Source organism: Phasianus colchicus, chromosome 14, assembly GCF_987193195.1.
Source record: "Phasianus colchicus chromosome 14, bPhaCol1.hap1.1, whole genome shotgun sequence".
NCBI lineage: Eukaryota > Metazoa > Chordata > Aves > Galliformes > Phasianidae > Phasianus > Phasianus colchicus.
Genome location: NC_143449.1, coordinates 10,987,522 through 11,005,184, shown reverse-complemented (window position 1 = coordinate 11,005,184; position 17,663 = coordinate 10,987,522). Strand labels below are relative to the sequence as shown.

The 17,663-nt window shown below is 43.3% G+C and overlaps 1 protein-coding gene across 1 annotated transcript; it reads right to left on the bottom strand.

The window, feature by feature from the left end:
- Positions 1-214: 214 nt before the first annotated feature.
- On the bottom strand, positions 215-14,998 carry LOC116229683 (transmembrane protein 182-like). The gene is made up of 6 exons (XM_031594325.2): positions 14,975-14,998; positions 13,650-13,853; positions 10,865-10,982; positions 9,352-9,450; positions 7,309-7,446; positions 215-2,340 (listed from the first exon to the last, which is right to left on the bottom strand). Exons 2-6 carry the CDS (start codon positions 13,800-13,802, stop codon positions 2,111-2,113), a joined length of 738 nt encoding a protein of 245 aa, XP_031450185.1. The 5' UTR covers positions 13,803-13,853; positions 14,975-14,998; the 3' UTR covers positions 215-2,110.
- Positions 14,999-17,663: the final 2,665 nt, after the last annotated feature.

The following is a 17,663-nucleotide window of genomic DNA, read 5'->3' as shown; positions in this document are numbered from 1 at the left end:
AAAGAATGATTGAGTTTTAAACTATTGCTTGTTCTAGAGCTGATCCAGAAGGAGCAAGTCTCCAGGGATGGTTTACTCCCTAAGGCATGAATACATGATTAAGCTAAATGTATTCCATAAATGCCTTGATGACATTAAACTAAATTTTTTAAAGAACAGATGGAGAAAGTTAATAAATATTTCATTCTGTAATATAAAACTCACTTCTGTATTCACAACTTCAGGGATCCTCAGCTTCACAGATATCAATAAGTCTGATGGATTTCTTGCTGCATTCTCATACTTCTGCCCTGGTGTCTCTTACGGGATCATCATTTCTGCATGCTTGGATTGTTTTATGGGATCAGTGAAAGGCAAGTAACTGTAAATCTTGACCTCTTCTGCTCCTGGATTATATACTTTTATTCTTTGTGACCGTAAGTGTTCATCTTTACACTGAATAGATAATTACATGACAAAAATTATTCAAAGAGAATTTATAGTGAGAAGTGATCACTTGAAGAACTGATGGGGCACAGGCATAACCCAAAGAGAGAGAAATTTAAAAAAAAGCAGTTTAAAAATGCCAGCTGAAACACTGAAATATCAGTGTGTTTGTAGTGCCATGAAACATCTACTTGATTTTCACCTGTACACAACAATTCTAGTCAAACAAAATTCCCCTTAATAGAAATTAGTGTGAGTTTTACTTAAGAACCATAGAACAAGCCTGCTATTCATACGAAAGAACTCATCTTTACATGTGGGAATTACGATTTCTCACTCTATGTATGCCATGAGTGTTGTAAAAGAGTAATTAGAACTTGCTCCAAAAGGAAAGAAATGCCAGACTTGAATAATATTTTAGGAAGAGCATTAACAAACATTTTTATACTGCCAAGAGTCTTCGCTGCTTTCTAGAAGAGGTTTACATTACATTATTAATTAAATATACTGAGTCAGTAGTACGACATAAAGCTTTGGAAATATATGTTTACCATAAACTTTGACATCCATGAGAAAAGCATGTATTTTTAGTAAGTTTAATTTAAAATTTATGCAGATGAATTCAGCAAGCAAGGGCCCAACAAACTACTTCAAAGTAGCAAGATCTTGACTGAAAAACACAAGATCAACTCTTTGTCATTTCTCAAGTGTCTACAAACCTTCACGTACACAGGATAAATGACATCACCTTCTGAATTTAAATCATTTTGTATAGCATTAGTATGCATTACTCTTAGTGGGAGCACTTTAACCTGTCAGACAATGTACACTTGAGCAATTGCAAGAATTAAAAAATATATAAATTGTATATAATAAGTCTTTTCAGAGCTGGCTCTTATGCTAGGTGGAATATAACAGGGTCCCATGCTGAGCTGGCTGACACACTCTACCACAAAAACAAACAAAAAAAATCATAGCATCATTGTTCCCGTTTTCTTTCCCCCAGCTCCAATTTTCAGTTTTGGATTGCAAATTTCCACAACTCTCTGTTCAGGGAAAATCTTAAGTGCATTGTAGCACAGTGCTTTAAAGAAATACTAATTAATACATCTCATGTTGCATACCACAGAAATTGGTTTAGTCATTATTACGAGTTAGGTTAGGCACAGGTACATTCATATCTTCAGAATCAGGGCTTTTAATGAAAAGAACTCTCATGTTTCCAGACATTCCATTAAAATGGTTGTCCTTTGACGTCAATTAGAGCTAGCTAAAAAAAAAAATCATTCTTAATTGCTTCTCAGAAAAAGATGTCAGAGCATACACCCCCACAGCCACATTTGATTACCTCTTAGAGGAAACGAGGATGCTGGGAATGCTGGGAACCTCCAGTGCTGCTGAACACGGACGGGGCCGCGCTGACAGCGGCGAGCCGTGGTGGCTGCCGGCCACAGCAAAGGCTGGTCCTCCACCTGAAACTGCTGCACAGTCCAGAGAGATGCCTACAGGACTGAGAGTGTTTGCATGCTAAGTGCTCCACCCCTGCCTCCACATAACACTGACTTCAATCATGCACCTACGCCAATAGTTACAGCTACAAAAATGACATAATCTTCAAAACTTGTGTATGTTTCATTACAAGGAGCATCAATAATCTTCTCCAAGAGTTCCTCAGCACCTTTTCTTACTCAAGTGACTCTGCCATTTCTCTGCCAATCAGGAAGAAGAGGAGCCCAGAGAGCAGCGACAGGGGCACGCCGGCGGCAGCAAGGAAGAAGGACCAGCCATAGAACACGTGTACAGGAGCCTCCTGCAGGCACACCTCGCTCCTCTCCAGGAGGATGTACTTTTGGAAATCGGCCACAAACTCCTTCCACAGCACGAAGAGGAAAATGAGCAGGAGAAATAAACTTCCTGAGAAGAGAGACAGAGGTGGTTATTCTCCAGTTACAGCCAGTGTATGAAATACAAAAAGGTTAGAAGTGAGAAAAAATTGCAACAGGTTCCCACTTATTTTTTCGGGCTAGTGTTGTAGAATGGTGACATTTGTCAGGTTCTCCCTGACAAAGGAGGCAGGAAAAGAGAGGAAAGAGATGCTCTTCCAAGTATCAGATCCTATTTCCAGCAGAAATACCAAGACCTGTGGACTGGTCCTGCTGGTGGCAAGCCATACCTGTTGCTGAACCTACTGCAAGCAAAGCCCCACAGATTTTGGCTGGTTGCCCCAGCTCACAGAAGTGCCCCTTCATGTCCTGATGGCCACGATACATCAGCCTCAGGTGAGTAACTCAATAGCAAAGTCAAGCAGCTCATTCCAGAGGCCGTGGAGTCTTTTTATGACCCAACGTTAGCATGTGAGACCCTCCACAAACCAGGAGGTGAAGGGCTGAAGGCACCCCAGGGCTCAAGGTCAACATCTCCCTCAGCAGCTCTCCCATCAGACCCAGTGCCTTTTATTTCTGTACATATCCCCATAGAGGCCTTGTAGGTTATCCCTCTCATGTCTGAAAAGCACATGGAAAGCAGGAACCTCATTTTGCTATTCTGATTGCAACACCCCATAACTCACAGTGATGAGGATCTGCATGAAGCAGACAACAGAAAAACAGTGTGGTCCCAATGTTACTTGCTTCACTGCATTAAAAAAAAAAAATATATAATGCATTTAAAAGTCAACATATATTAACACTAAATGGTGATGGCATGATGACAGATCTGAACCTATATCAGTAATATCTTGTCTCACCACATTGCAGCTAGAAGCTTGCCATTTTTAAACAGTGCCCTATAACATATCGACAGAAGCACATGTGCATACATATATGGAAGAAATGCATCACAGATGATGGTATTTTCATAATAGAAGTGAACAGTTTGAAGTTAATGCAGTTGACAAGTCATTGCACAGTTCTGTGGATGTGTTCTGGCTTCTGCAGGACTTCATTCCTCCTCTTGCAATTTTTAAACTAAAGGTAGCTTGTACTATATTTAATTATTCCCCCCAGCATATTATGCACTACAAATCCAGCTTTCATGCTAGGCAAAGGCTGTGGGTATGGCTTGACACTGATCTATCTGCTTAGCAATGGAGCTTAGTGAAACTTTGCTCAGAGGACACACAGCAGTGTTGGGCTGTGTTTCTGCTCATAGTGATACAAGCACATATAGTTGCTATAACACCCTGCTTCACATCTTGTAGCCTAGAATGAGGGTCCAAAACATTCCTCAGTCCTCACTAGGGGTTGTATAGAAGTTGAAGCTACTCATCCTAAGCTGTCGTATTTATTAAAGTGCCTCCTATGCCGTAGGACTGGGAATTGAATCTTAAAAATCTGTGTAACTGTATCAACACACTTCTCATCACCACACTGCTATCTCAGACCGTTCTCCCTCCCACAGACAAGTCCTCATGGGCACTGCAGAGGCAGGCTAGGAGTTAAACAGCAGCTGGTGTAACATTTGCATGTTCATTGAGATTGTGATACCACTTGAAATTACGTGCACAAATAAATATTTTACACTTAATATGATAGTTGTATGTTTAAAATACCAATTATTCTACTTTAAGAAAATGATTGAATGCTTAAATAGTCACATGTTCTTTACAAAATACAATATATTGATAAGAAGGCAATTAAGCCTTTATTACTGATGTAATTTAAAATTAAATTAATTAGATAGCAACTGAACCTTGAAAAGTGCTCTTTTAAAGATCAATTTATATTTCATTAACTTATAATACCTACCGTAAGAGACAAAAAAAAAAAAAAAAAAAAAAAAAAGTAGTCCCAGAGGGACAGAGGACACGGGCATGGTAGTGGTTCTTTTTTTCCAGAATTTTCTGTTTTTCTTTAAGTAACATTTTGTTGTTGTTCTTGCTGTTTTATCCCTAGGCAAACCAGATTGTTTGGGGCTCATTTTCTAGGGAAAGCAGACCAAAGCCTACCTGCTCCTGTGCAGCTCCTGAGGAATCTTCAAAGAATGTCACTGCTTTGTCATTAAACAGGTGGTGGAGGTGATGGCACAGCCACAGACTTGGCACCAAAATTCATTAAGACAAGAAAACGCAGAGTGATTTCTTTCCTACAATAATCACTCTGGAGTTACAAGGAGTCCCTGGGATTTGTACAGTCTCCACAGTGAAAAAAGGAAACCAAAAGCCACCACCTTTGGATGCTTCTTGTAGCAGCTGTAGCAGAAAGACATCTTCGTTTCACACTTGCCCCAAATGGCTTCCTAAATGCAGGAAGAGCTTTCTTGGAGTCTTGGTCAGCAAACTGAAAGAAGCCTTTTTTTTTCAGTACCACTCTGTCAAGCAGCAAACCCAGTGTGCCTCTTTGACTCCATTCCTTAGGCAGGTACAGAAAAAATTAACTGCAAAACTCAGTCTCCAGGCTGACAAGGTCAGTAGCACCTTGCAGGAAGGGGTAAATTGCAGGCAGACTGGAGTGGGGCATCCAATCTTTCTCCTCCATCCAGGGCTAATTACAAGCCACCTGAGCCTGGGAGGGCTGCATCCTACTGGTGGGTGAATGGAAGTCTGCCTTCTGCTTTCTCTCATTTCTTATCCTTGTGATACCTTTATAGTCCTTAAGTGTAGGGACAGGTGAGTGAGCTCAGTCTTTAACTCTTATTCTGTGGAAGCTCCTGAACTTGCACGTAATCTCCTAATTGTGAGAACTTTGACAATCAGCAACTCGTTTGCCTCTTTGGGATGTTCATAATAAGGGAATGGAGAAGTGATCTTCAGCTGCCTTTCCCCATCCATCAGTTTCTGCTGCTCACAGAAAGCCTGAGACTTGCTGAAATGATTTGGGGCCAGGTGTGCTGGAGAACCAGCGTGGGGGTCACAGTGGCTGGAAAAAGCATGGATTGCATATTTACTGGTATTTCTGCCTTTCCAGGGGAGCTGGTAATGAGCTCCTGTTTGTGTTCCTTAGCATCACCCAGGACACAGCAGGACAGTTCCTCCCTCCAGCAGCTGAGCTGCCCCAGGGCTGGTGAAGTCTATTCTCACTTGTAAGCATAGCTGCTAAAACACCCAAAGGAAACCAAAGAGCACAAGGGACTGCAACCCAGGAATTTCAATACAGATGCAATGCAGCATTTGCCCAATGTCACTGTGATGCCAGATAAGTGTATTGTCACCTGACAGTTTTTAGAAGGGGTGATGAGGAAATAATGAGGGGTGCATCCTACACCCATTTGGACATTATTTTCAAGCAGGATTGATAAGCTTGAGTTCAGTAACAAAAAAGAAAAAAAAAATTACAATAATCAGCTGAAACCCTAAGCAAACTCTCCTGACAAGATATTGCATTCTTCTGGCTTTCACTGAGATCAAAAACATAACTTGGGAGGATTTGGGTACTCGAGCCCCATCTCAGTCACTTCAGCTCATGCACACGTCAGATTGCCAGCACTGATCACCAGAAGGCACTGGCACCTAACAAAGGTCTGAGAGCAAGATATCTTGCATTCCCAAATGAAATTTCTACATGTACAACCACATAAAATTTACCTTTAGAAAAAAAAATTAAACCCAACTGAGCATTTATTAAACTGTATAAGAGAGAGATAAGTGGATACCCACAGGCTTGCTGGGCTTGCTTCAATAACTGAAGACCCAGAGGCAAATGGAAAATTGGACAAAATGCAAAGCAAATTAGCAGAGGCAGGTAGGGCCACATTGATTTAGTGCCTCCCAGATTTTTTAGTCAAATAGATAGATGCGATCTAGCTTTGTGTTAACAACCATCTCAGGTGGAATCACGTGGTTAATTATTAGTACATCTGGAGAAGATGGAAACTGGGAAAGAGCCTGTGAAACAGAAAGGAAGCTAAATAACAGGAGGGAAAAAAAGTAGAAGATAATAAAGGGATAATAAGGGGAATGTGGGTGGAGTTCTTCCAGACTTCATTTTGGGACTTTTCTTGTTAAGTCATTTTCATGAATGTTTTTGAGTCCAAAAAGCTTAAGCTTACAAAAAGCCCAAAATGGGAGAAAAGATGCTAGCTTGTGTTTGATTCATTCGGTGCTTGAGGAATCAGAACCTGGTGCAGGGTCCATAATTAAGCAAAATTAATTTCAGAGGAAGGCTTGAGTTCATTACAAAGTTATTCACTTGGCAGGACTCCTCAGAGCTCCAACCTTTACCTGCTTGCATTGTGGGGGGGGCGGGAGGGAAAAAAAAAAAAAAGCTTCTTTTCCAAGTTTGAGTCACAGTTATAAATCAAGTACTTCTCTAGTTATTTCCTCTCAAATACAGAAAAGGCCCAAGTGATAATTCAGTGGACTAATTTGTAATGGTAGTGGGGATTATAAATCAATGCCTATTTTTAATTCATTTTCCTGCTGTGACACTGCTTTATCTTTACAGATTTTATTATAAACCAGCCCTCCAGTTTTGAATTGCTGGGTATGCCTTTCACTGCATGGTGGTTCTCCAGGTTCTAGCAGAGCAAGGACAGAAGAGGCTCAAATATGAAGGCATGCTGGCAGAAAAGAGTGTGGCTGATCACTGCCTGGGATAAATGCAACTACAGACATTACTAAAATAAAAAGGCTCTGGATGTCGTACGAGGCTGTAGAAGAAAAACAGTATGTTTCCCAATTCCCAGGTTCCGTAGGACTAAGAACTAAAGCTTGGCTCAGCGTAGAAGTTTATTTCCACCTGGGGAAGGGGAACATTTATTCCAATTCACCACTGCTCCCATCAGAAAACCAATCCCTCCCCAGCATCCCTGGAGACCACCGCATCACTGTTTGCCACCCATCACTGTGTGCCTCCCCATCATTGGGTGCCACCCCATTCCCTTGCATGCAGTAGGCTGTGCACACTCCTTTCTGTCCCGTGTGTCTGATTACCACTGTTGGCTTACCTGAGGCTATCAGGAACCCGCCGCCCACTTTGTGGGACCTGGCGCTGACGAAGGGCACACCACACACCAGCAGCAGTCCTCCCACCAGGCCAGCAGCCACGGCCAGTATGATGAACGCCGTCCAGAAGCCTCTGTACACTGCATGAAAGCCAAAAAGAAGAGAGTCAGAGGAAAAGGAAGGGAAGCTCAGGTGGGCTTTTAGAAGGCTGTGTGGAAGTCCTGCATTAGTGCCAGCTTGGGCAACAAAATGATGGTGAGCACTAAGGTCGTGAGCAGTTTCTCCAGCAGGGAGCTGCTGCTGGTGTTGAGCAGAGCTGTAGCCAGTATGTTGTTGTCTGGGTGCAGAATGCAAGTTTGGGCTGTGTGTCATGACTTAACACTGAGATTGGAATGAGAACATGGGGCCGAAAGTGTTTGCAAGGAAACCACACCACAGAGTATGTGAGAAGGGAGGACAGCCCCCCAGTGAGGGGTCTTCAGGTACAAACTCTCCAAACCTTCTCCCATTTCCCCCAGTTTATCTGGTCTGCTCAGACCACCACCTCCCACTGCTCCCATTGCCTTTTGTTGCTCAGAAGCACGAGTTAGAGAGATTTGAGCTGAGCATGAGCAAACAGCAATGCTGAAATGACTCACACTTGAAAGAAAAATGATACAGAGAAGATGCGTTTTGCTCATTTTAAGCCATTTTGTCAGGAGAGCCACTTAGGGAGAGATAAGTATCTTGAACTCTCCAAAACCACAGAATTCATTTTAATGTTTAACCTCCCGTCACCCATTTCTCTCAGGGAGCCTAAGAGGATGCAGATAAGGCAGAATTATCTCTGGCGCAGGTAATAGCTGGAGGACCCACTTCTTGGATGGCCTCCTGTTTTGTCATAATTTGCATCTAAGTATGGACTGGCTGGGAACAAAATAAAAGTGTATGGCAGAAAAGCCTGCTCCATGCAGATTGCCCAACGCTTTGCAGTACGGTTGGTGCAATCCCAGTTCCCTGAATGAAGGTGCTGAGATATCCCCATCTCCATACCGACATGTCCCCATGTCCATGCTATCACGTCCTCATCTTGTGCCAACGTGTCCCCATCTCCCCAGGGATGAGCTCATCAAGACCAGTTCAGCAGCAGGACCGCAGCAGCCTCAGCACCGGGGCTGTCCCCAAAAGGCATTTTGGAGGCAGCTGCAGAGGCTGCATAGCACAGGCTGATGGGCAGCGACAGATGGCTGAAGGGCCCTTTATTTAGCACAGAAAAATCCCTGTGTTTACCATTGAGATCATTCAAAAACTGAAGTTGTACCACTCCCTCCTAAGCAGAAAAATAAGCCAACATTTGCCCATGTTGCCATATACAGCCCACAATGGGCTTCTCTTTCTGCCATCTATTTCACGTTTCAGCTTGCTCCCCGAGGCAGGGATCCGACACAGCAAAAGGAGCAAGATGCTCTCCCTCACATGCTCCAACTGACAAATATATTTTTTTAATTAATTTCTCGTAAAAAAAAAGTATAAAAAATAATAAAAAAAAAAGGTACTGCTAAAGGCTAAGGAAAAGGTCAAGATGTTTGTTTGTGCAGTATGCCTGCCCCGGATCCCCAGAGGCAACGCAGAGTGATGCACACTATTTAAAGAAATCAATTCATTTCCAAAAAGATCATGGAATTAATTCTAGCTGCTGCCACCAATTTAGCAAATTAAAATTCCTAGCAGCAGCTGATTCATTAAAGAGCTCTGAAAATACAGAGAAACATAAATAAAAAGGGAACCAGTTGAAAGGAGAGCTTTCCAACTGTGTCGTATTCGAGGTATTAAAAATAAGTGCGATGGATCTTCTGACAATTTGGTCTTTAACTGATTTTCCAGTGTTTGTTTATTTTGTCTCGCAACAAATCAATGCTGGCACTCTCCCAGAAAGCCACTCGAGGCCACTTTGCAAGGAGCTTCCCTGGTCATGCTTGGCCATGAGGATTTGCAATAGGACACACATAGCACACAACATGCTTCCCAGCCCCACGGCTTGAATATGGAGCTGGGAAGTGACCCACCTGCAGTCGTGTCATAGGAGGGATGTGGGAAAGGCCCCAGGACGATGGGCATGGGGAACAGGTAGCCGTGCATGCAGTGCTTGGGGTGCGCTTGGCTGGCTGCAAAAGAACAACGAAAGATTTGCTTTAATTTTGTGCAAAACCATAATTACGCTGTTCAGATGGCAAACTGACATCAATATTCCCATTGCTATTTTGCTCCAGAAACCACCTGCAAGGAAGGGGAGAAGGGGTTCGGGTACCAGAGCCAGGGTACCTTTCCTTTCTTCGGTTGGTGAGAAAGGAAAGCACAATTAGAATGGACGTGCCCCATCAATATTAATACCACTGAGACTTATCGTGATTAACAGTAATAGAATGAATGTTAAATGAATTAATTAATGATTGGACACTTATTTAAATATGTTCCCCAGCTCAAAGGAACACTTTATAATAGGTGGACATTAGTTCATGCTAAATTGACTATGGAATACCTATTGAATTAATTATTACATCCATGAGAGCAGCAAATTAATTTGCCATGATCAATCCTATTATAATAAATACCTAAAGAAGTAATAAAAATTTGCCAGCTATCAGAAAGAGTCATTTTACTTCAGGTAACATTGTATTGTATAATGTATTCCTGTGTAATGTTAGATAGCAAGCTCCCTCTCTCCAGCCTTTTTCATCAAATAAATTCCATGTGAAAAACTCTGCGCTGTCCTACTGAACAGTGCCAGTAACAGTTCTACAGAAAACAGAGGTCAGGGTCTGAGGGACAGCAAAACCATCTGAAATTTTAACCACTGGGGAATAAACAGATTGTGGGAACCTGCATTGTTTTCAGCCAGATCCCTCAGTAAGGTTATCCTGCTGCTCCATGAGCCTGTAAGCATCTCTGAGCAGAGCGAGCAGAGGGTCGGGGCCTTTGTAATGTTGAAAACCTTGGCAGACCTTAATATTTTTTTTTTTTTTTTTTTGCCTCTGAATATATTTCACCTTCTTCGATTTTTTCTTAAACATGAACATGCTTTCAGAAAATAATGATTTTGCATCACTCTGCTTCTTTGCAGTGAAATCCTCACACTTGTGACTTCTATGACCTTAAAAAGCAAAACAGGCAAGATCTGAAAGCAAAGGTCTCATGTGCCCAGGAGCACAGACCCACTTGGTTCTGGTTCTGTATGGGCTACCCCTGCCCTCTCCTGGGTGCTCCCTGACTTCTTCTGGCTTGAAAATAGTGGGAGGGGGAATGCTCAACCAAAAGGGGAGCACTTGGAGTTGCTCATGGTTGGATGGATATAATCTTCATGCATTATATTTTAATTGGCAACATGGTGTTCCTGTGTGATGGTGCCCAGTAAGAGCAAAATACAAGTCCAGAAAAAGAACCCATGAAGAGTGCCCCAAGTTAGCTAGCTGCTTTTGGACATATGATGAGAATGAAAAAAAAAAAAGTGGAACAAAACACAGTGCAGAGGCATCAAGGCTGGCAGCAGCACCAAGAGGCACAGCATGGCTGGGTACTCACTGTACCAGAAGGTCCAGATGGTTGTGGACTGGCCCTCGCCGAAGAACCAGCACCGCCAGAAGAAGCCCTCGTGATGGAAAGTGAGGATCTGCGTCCCAGCCTCTGCCAGTGTGTCTGCCTGTGGGGAGTGGAGGAAAAGCTGATGTGATGTTGATTACAGCACGTGTGTTTAGCTTGGATGGTTGTGCATTCATTGCTGCTGTTTAAGTTGGTTTTGGAGGGGTCAAGGGACAGCTGCTGCCCTTGATTTTCTGCCATATCACCGCTACAAAACAAATATTTTAGTCCCTTGAAATAATTTCTATCATCACAGCTATCCTAAAAAAGGATCCTGCAGATCCTCAGAGACAATCTTCTCTCTCCAAAGACATTACAGCTCTGATTGCCGGAGCTGGAAAGGTATGCCAAGGAAACCCCTTCTTAAATAATTTCCCTAAGGAAGCGCTATTGCTGCTGCAACCAGTTGGAAGCAGGTGGATTACCAGGTAAGCAATTTCAGAGGTGACCAACACAACAGGTCAGATGCCCTCGCACTCTGCAGGATCCATGCAAGGTCTCACCTGACCCCAGAAGGCAGCCCAGTGCTGTCACTCACACCCAGCCCCTGCTCACCATCCCAAAAGTTTCCTGCTTTCCTCCTGCTGCTGAACCTGCAGAGGTTATGATAACCTGATGTCAGATGGTAATTACTCTTTGACCCCACCAGTTTTCTCATGGCCCAGTTCAGGATGCTGACAAATGTTCTTTTTTTTTGGTCTAACTTCAAACCACAGACCAGACTGCGAGTGCAAGGTCTGGGTCTTTCCAGAAGGGAGAATATTGCAGTGCTGAGTCATAAACTAATTACCAAAAAGCTTATTGAAACCATATCCAAAATCCATTTTATCTTTCTCACGCTCAGTTTGGTTAAGAAAACACAACTGTTGGAAAATTCTGTTTTGTAGAGATAGAGAAGCTCTGCAGAAGAATGGCAGTGCACTGGGGAAAGGAGATGGGACTCAGCAAAGAGGTGTTGAGATGCTCCCTCACCTTGAGGTCATCATAGATCAAGTTATGACCATTTTCAGAGTTCTGACTCTCCTTTTATTTTCAGGATAAAATGCCAGCTATGGCAATGGTGTCATGCAGACCCCGCTGGCTTCCTAGCTGCAGACCTGGTGCACATTTAATTGCTGCATGGCAGATAACAACCCTTCTTATCCATCAGGGATAGAGTTTGCCAGTTTAGGAAAAGACAGATAAGGTAAAACCCACTGTAGGCAACTACTGCCTGAACTAAGAATCATAGAAGTAGCATCTGAAATAGAAACAAAACAGCTCAGAGGAAAGAAGGAGAGCAGTGCCTACTTCTTCCTGATGGTACTGGAATCACCCTGCCTCAGCAACTGGCAAAGCAACACATGGCCAGGAGTGTTCCTGACACCTTTGTGTCTGTGGTGTCTGTGTTGTGCTGCATGCCATCCCTGTCTTTCACTCTAAAGATCAGCAGCAGTAACAAAATCCAACACAATTAACACTGTCATTTCCTAAGCACAGAACCAGAGCTGCACTCCTCTGGCTGTGACTCTGTCTCCTTTTGGGTTCTATTGCACTGCTTTAGACAAAAAAGACTATCTTTTGCCAGGCAGTTTTATCTATCTTTTTTTTTTTTTTTTTTTTTTTTTTTTTTTCCTGTAGTAGTAGCAGTAGTGGAAAAAGTCATTTGGAAACATGACTCAAACAGTACCCCACAATTGACAATCAGATTCTGAAATGACAGCATTTCTTGCTGGCATCATGATGCTTACCCGGTGTGACTCACCACACCAGAAAACATCAAACCTAATTGGATTGAACTTTGGAGTAACAAAAAGTCTGCACACAACAAGGAACCTCCTGTCATTTTTTAATTGCAGCCACGCATTGATCAGCTCGGAAATACTTCAGAAGAGCGGATGGCTCCGGGAATGCAGCCGGCTTCGATTGCTTGGGCAGACAGACAGCAGCAAGTTCGGCTCACAGCACACTTTCAGAAGGATCTATAAACATGTGATAGGAGCACTAAGCACTAAAACACCTGTCATAAAAACAGGAAGCATTCAAAATCATCTTGCCTGCTAACAGAAACCCTACACAAATCCTAATTTGACAATAGACCTCTTCACGTGAGATGGGCAGGAACCACTGCTGGCTCTGCCATGCACCTGCTGCTCGCTCCTGTTTGCTGTCTGTAACACAGCTCTCTCACTTCAGATGTAAATGCTTGCCAAGCTCTACACTTGAAAATATGAACTACTTTTAAATGAACAAATGAGGTGGAGAAATCTTTTAATAGAAAATATCAGGAGATATCTTTTGTTTTCCGAGGCAAAGGCTGTCAACAAGTAAAGCTCTTACATTTTTGCCTTTCATTCCCTAACATTCATATCTGCCAGAATACAGAAGCACTGTTTTCATGTTTTCTAGACATTTTTACTGTCAAAACACTCACAGAATCATAGAATGGCTTGAGTTGGAAGGAACCTCAAAGCCCATCCAGTCCCAACTCCGTGCCGTGGCCTGGCTGCCCTCCATTGGATCAGGCCATGCGACCTGGCCCTGAGCACCTCCAGAGATAGGGCATCCAAGGGAGCTCAGGATGACTTTTTGCATTAACAGGTCACTTTAAATAAGCATAAATATCACCATGGATCTGAAGCTGCCAACACCTAAATTGAAGGTAGCTGGGCCGCTTTTCGACAGTTTTAGAGCAAATTATTTAAACGAAAGCTCTCTCTTCCCTAGAATAACCTGGTTGGGGATTTACCTCTCTGGACTGGTGCGTGCTGTTTCCGTCCCTGATGACCCCGCATGTGTCCGCAGCCAGCAGCCAGTAGTCCGTCCCAAAGGCGAGCAGGAAGAGCAGCATGGCCGTGCTGCCCAGGATGCCCGCTGTCAGGGCGGCGACACCAGCCTTCATGGCCCAGCAGAATTTGGGGGAAAAGGGGAAAACACTGCAGCTTCCCAGTCACTGAGGGAAGAGAAGGGAGAGAAGTGCTATTCTGGGATGCAGATAAGGATCTTCGGGCGGCCGGTGTGAGTTTCAGGGGGTGGCGGGAAAGGGACTAATAAAAGCAGATGACCTGGCATAGCCAAACAGCTGTGGCATTAAGGGAACATGACAAACAGCTATTGAGACAGAGCGGGACAGTTTCCAAAAAAACACGTGGCTGCTCACTTCAGCGCGGTGAGCAGTGAGCATGGGTCATGGGCACTCGTGGTGCCGAGCCCAGGGAACCAGAGAGCTTAAAGCCTGCTGTGCATGGGACGAGCAAACCTGAGCCCACAGATATCACCATTTCAGAGCCCACGGCACTGCGGTATCTTCAGTTGTGTCTGCCAAAGCACCGTGCAGAATAAAGCCCACACAAACCCCAGGGGTCCAAGCGATGCATTAAAATATTGGTGACCCTCTCAAAGCCCCGGTGCTCTCGGAGCGATGTGATCATCCCACACACACACAGTTACATCAGTATGTCTGCACCCAGCAAGGCACAGAGCAGAGCTCAGCTGTCTGCACCTGCACATCCTTCCTACACACCTGGAATGGGGATCTCCCTGCTGCTGCACAAAGGCAGGCGATATATGGCACTCAGTCCCCTTCCAGTGTCTCACCGGGCATGAGGACAACCCTGCGCAGAATTCTGTTGCCATTTGGCTCCTAATGCTTTTGTCTGCTGCTGGAGCATCTGCTGTAGATCACTGCCAGCAAGAGGATGCCAGACCAGGAAAACTGCAATTTTTGTAGGGCAATAACTATATTCCTGTGGCATGCCAGCAGTCTAGGGGAGGAAATTCAAACTACAGTGAAAATTCAAGTGCTGATTTTCAGACCTCAGCCTAAGCCATGACCCAGCCTAAAAGGAGGATAGAGGAAAACGCTCACTTCCTCAACCAAATTGCCAAATTAATTTCTAAATCAATGTAATGAAGGCAACTGTGCACATATGGATATAGCAGAGAAGCTGCCGACTGCCAAGGGAACTGGAAAGAGTCGGGTGAAATTCTGACCACACTTTCAAGCAACTGCCAGTGCATGTGGACTGATGAACCTCAGTGTAATGGACTTCAAATTACAATAAGTGATTATACCTTCTGTATTCCTGTTTCTTAAACATCGCAGGCTGGTGTGGCTGTTAAATAATACAGCAGTTCTCTCTTCCTCACTGTCACAGCAGGTTAGTGGTACACAACTACTGCAGCAAAGTGATCTCCTTCTATCGAACACAAAACGGTTAATTAAATACAAAGTGCAATATATCTATCACCTAATTAATCTCCAATAAGTGCAATTTCAATCGGTTTCCATTTAACAAACATTTAATACCAGTGAAACCTGTCTGGAGTGGCCGAGAAAATCGGTTACCCTCTATTTTTGTGATGCATAGGTCAGAGCTGAGCCCATCAGTGGGGACGTTCTGCCTGAGGGTGTCCCATGAAACCACAGCATGACATACCAGCAGCGAGGACTGCTTGCAGATAGCAGTGCAACCACATGGAATTACAACACCAGTGGGCACTTGTATATTCAAAAAAAAAAAAAGAAAGAAAGAAAGAAGGGGGGATTAATGCACACTTCCACATTTAGGTGTGTGCTTTTTAGCTAGCTGTATTTGGCAGTGCTGCATTTATGCTAATGCATATTTGCACGTTAGCATGGTTTGCCATTTGGAAGGCGTCCCGCGCAATTCTCAGTCCCATTGGCAGCAAAACATTGTGTGGCTGCAGCAGAGCATCACCATGCCCGGCCCTGGCTCCTGATGGGCTGCTCTGTGCCCAGCCAAACATTTTCCAGATTCTTCAGCTGTGGAGTTTGCAAGGTCAGAGCACCTCTCCAGTGAGTTTCTTTCTCCTCAGCTCAACGCCGTGGATGTGTTCTCCACCTCTGCAGAAAAGCAGTAGATAATATTAAAATTCTTATAATAGGAATGCTTTTTTTTTTTTTGCTTTATTTTTTTTAGTATTGTGAACTGTACTAATAGAAAAATTAGTACCTTTGCTCTTCAGGAAAAGCATCTTTATTAGTTTTAAGGTTCAGATCTACTTTGGTTTCAGAGGTTGAATTTGTTTTTTCATTTCCTTTTGTAGAAGCATTTTGTTCATATTTTATACAATCAACAGACAGTCTTGTTAATGGGCAAGACCCACGCACACCACACCATGCTCTGCAAGGTTGGGAACACAGGTGAGATGGTGGCTGCCCTTTCCAGCTTGCTTTGGGATTTCTGGAGAAGTCCTGGTATGGACTGTGAGGAATAAATATTTGCATTGACATTTGCCCCTTTAATTCTGCATGAAGAACATAATCATTGGTTTGTCTCCATCCACATCTACATTTCTCTTGGAAGAAGCACGTAAGCCCAGACGTTGAAAGATGCCTGGTGTTTCTGGGATACCCCAGTGCTTGATGGCAGGAGAGAAGAAAGCTCAGCTTGCCTCACCTGCTTCTCAGGAGTTACTAGCGCTTTCCAGGATTAAGCTGTTATAATCACCTTAAGCAGTCATGAAATAAAATAAACACAAGCATGATTTTCTGGTTAAAGTAGGAAAAAAAAGAAAAAAAGTCCACACGCTGAATGCAAATTCTTTCTGTAGGGCTGAGAGCAAGGCAGATTTACAGCTCGCTTCTGAGCGTGGCCGATCGCTGTGCCCAGGTGCCAGTTTGGGCTCTCCCTTTGCCATTGAGCTACTCCACATCATTAGCAACTTTTTCCTGTTTTAACCTGAACTTTCAAAAGACTCCTGCAAACTTCCCAAGTGAGTGCAGAGCCATAACTCTCTGAACTACCAAAGGAATCAAGCTGATGCAATTTATTTCCACAGAAGCATGCAATATTCAATGATACAGCGAATCCATGTTTTAAACACTTTTTAAAGGACTAAAACCCTGCAAAGAATTAATTAGGCATGCTCTGAGGCCCAAGCATTTAACAGTTTTCCACTCAGTTGTTGAATTTTAAGACCACCAACACTGGATACTGGCATAGATTATCAAATGTATGCTAGGCTGAAATACACACTAGGCAGAAGGCTTGGCCACTAAGCAGCTGGAAAATACTTCATGAAAGCTTTGCCTGTGCTATTATATTTTGTAAAGAAACTTCTTAAAAAAATCCATAAAATCTAGGAGGTTAAATTTGGGGCAGAGTGACTCATTGGGAAAGTATGTACTGCACAGAATATTGTCTTCTCTGCAGATCAAGCAAATTGTTCATACAGCAGAGAGGTATTTGGGTCCCAGCACTGCAGAGCAGCATTGGGAGGGATTAATAGGTTGGGAGGGGTTAATGGACTGGGATCCATGCAAGATCAGGCTGATGCCTGGTTGTCCATTTTTTCATCATCAGAGAAAATATAGGTAGTGCAAAGACCCCATTTTCTGGAAGCATCCTGCTTTTTCCAACCATTTTTATCATTTACTACAGTATTATGAAGAAATCTAGATGTGCCAAAGCAGCCACAACCCGATAAGGGCCTTGGTAACCCATAACAGTGTTACAGAGAACTCATGACAATGAGTGATGACAATGGAATTATACAAAAATCAGTAAATATGCACATATACACATATGCATACACAAAAACTAATGCAAGGCTGATTTTCGTCTGCAATTGGATAAATTTACAATGTTGGGCAGCGAAGAGTAGCCTTCAAGTGAAATTAAATTAATCAATTTATTCCGAGACAGTGTTATAGAAGTTTATCCAAATAAAAATGAGGCCCTTACATCTTTGTAAAGCAAACATACATTTTTGTGTCTTTACCTCTGAATGAATGCTG

Excerpts from the sequence above, each read along its gene's own strand:
- LOC116229683 (XM_031594325.2), bottom strand. The coding sequence starts at position 13,802 with ATGAAGGCTGGTGTCGCCGCCCTGACAGCGGGCATCCTGGGCAGCACG. Across the intron at positions 10,983-13,649 it reads GCACGCACCAGTCCAGAGAG|GCAGACACACTGGCAGAGGC; the intron begins GTAAATCCCCAA and ends CACTCCCCACAG. Across the intron at positions 9,451-10,864 it reads CATCTGGACCTTCTGGTACA|CCAGCCAAGCGCACCCCAAG; the intron begins GTGAGTACCCAG and ends GTTCTTTTGCAG.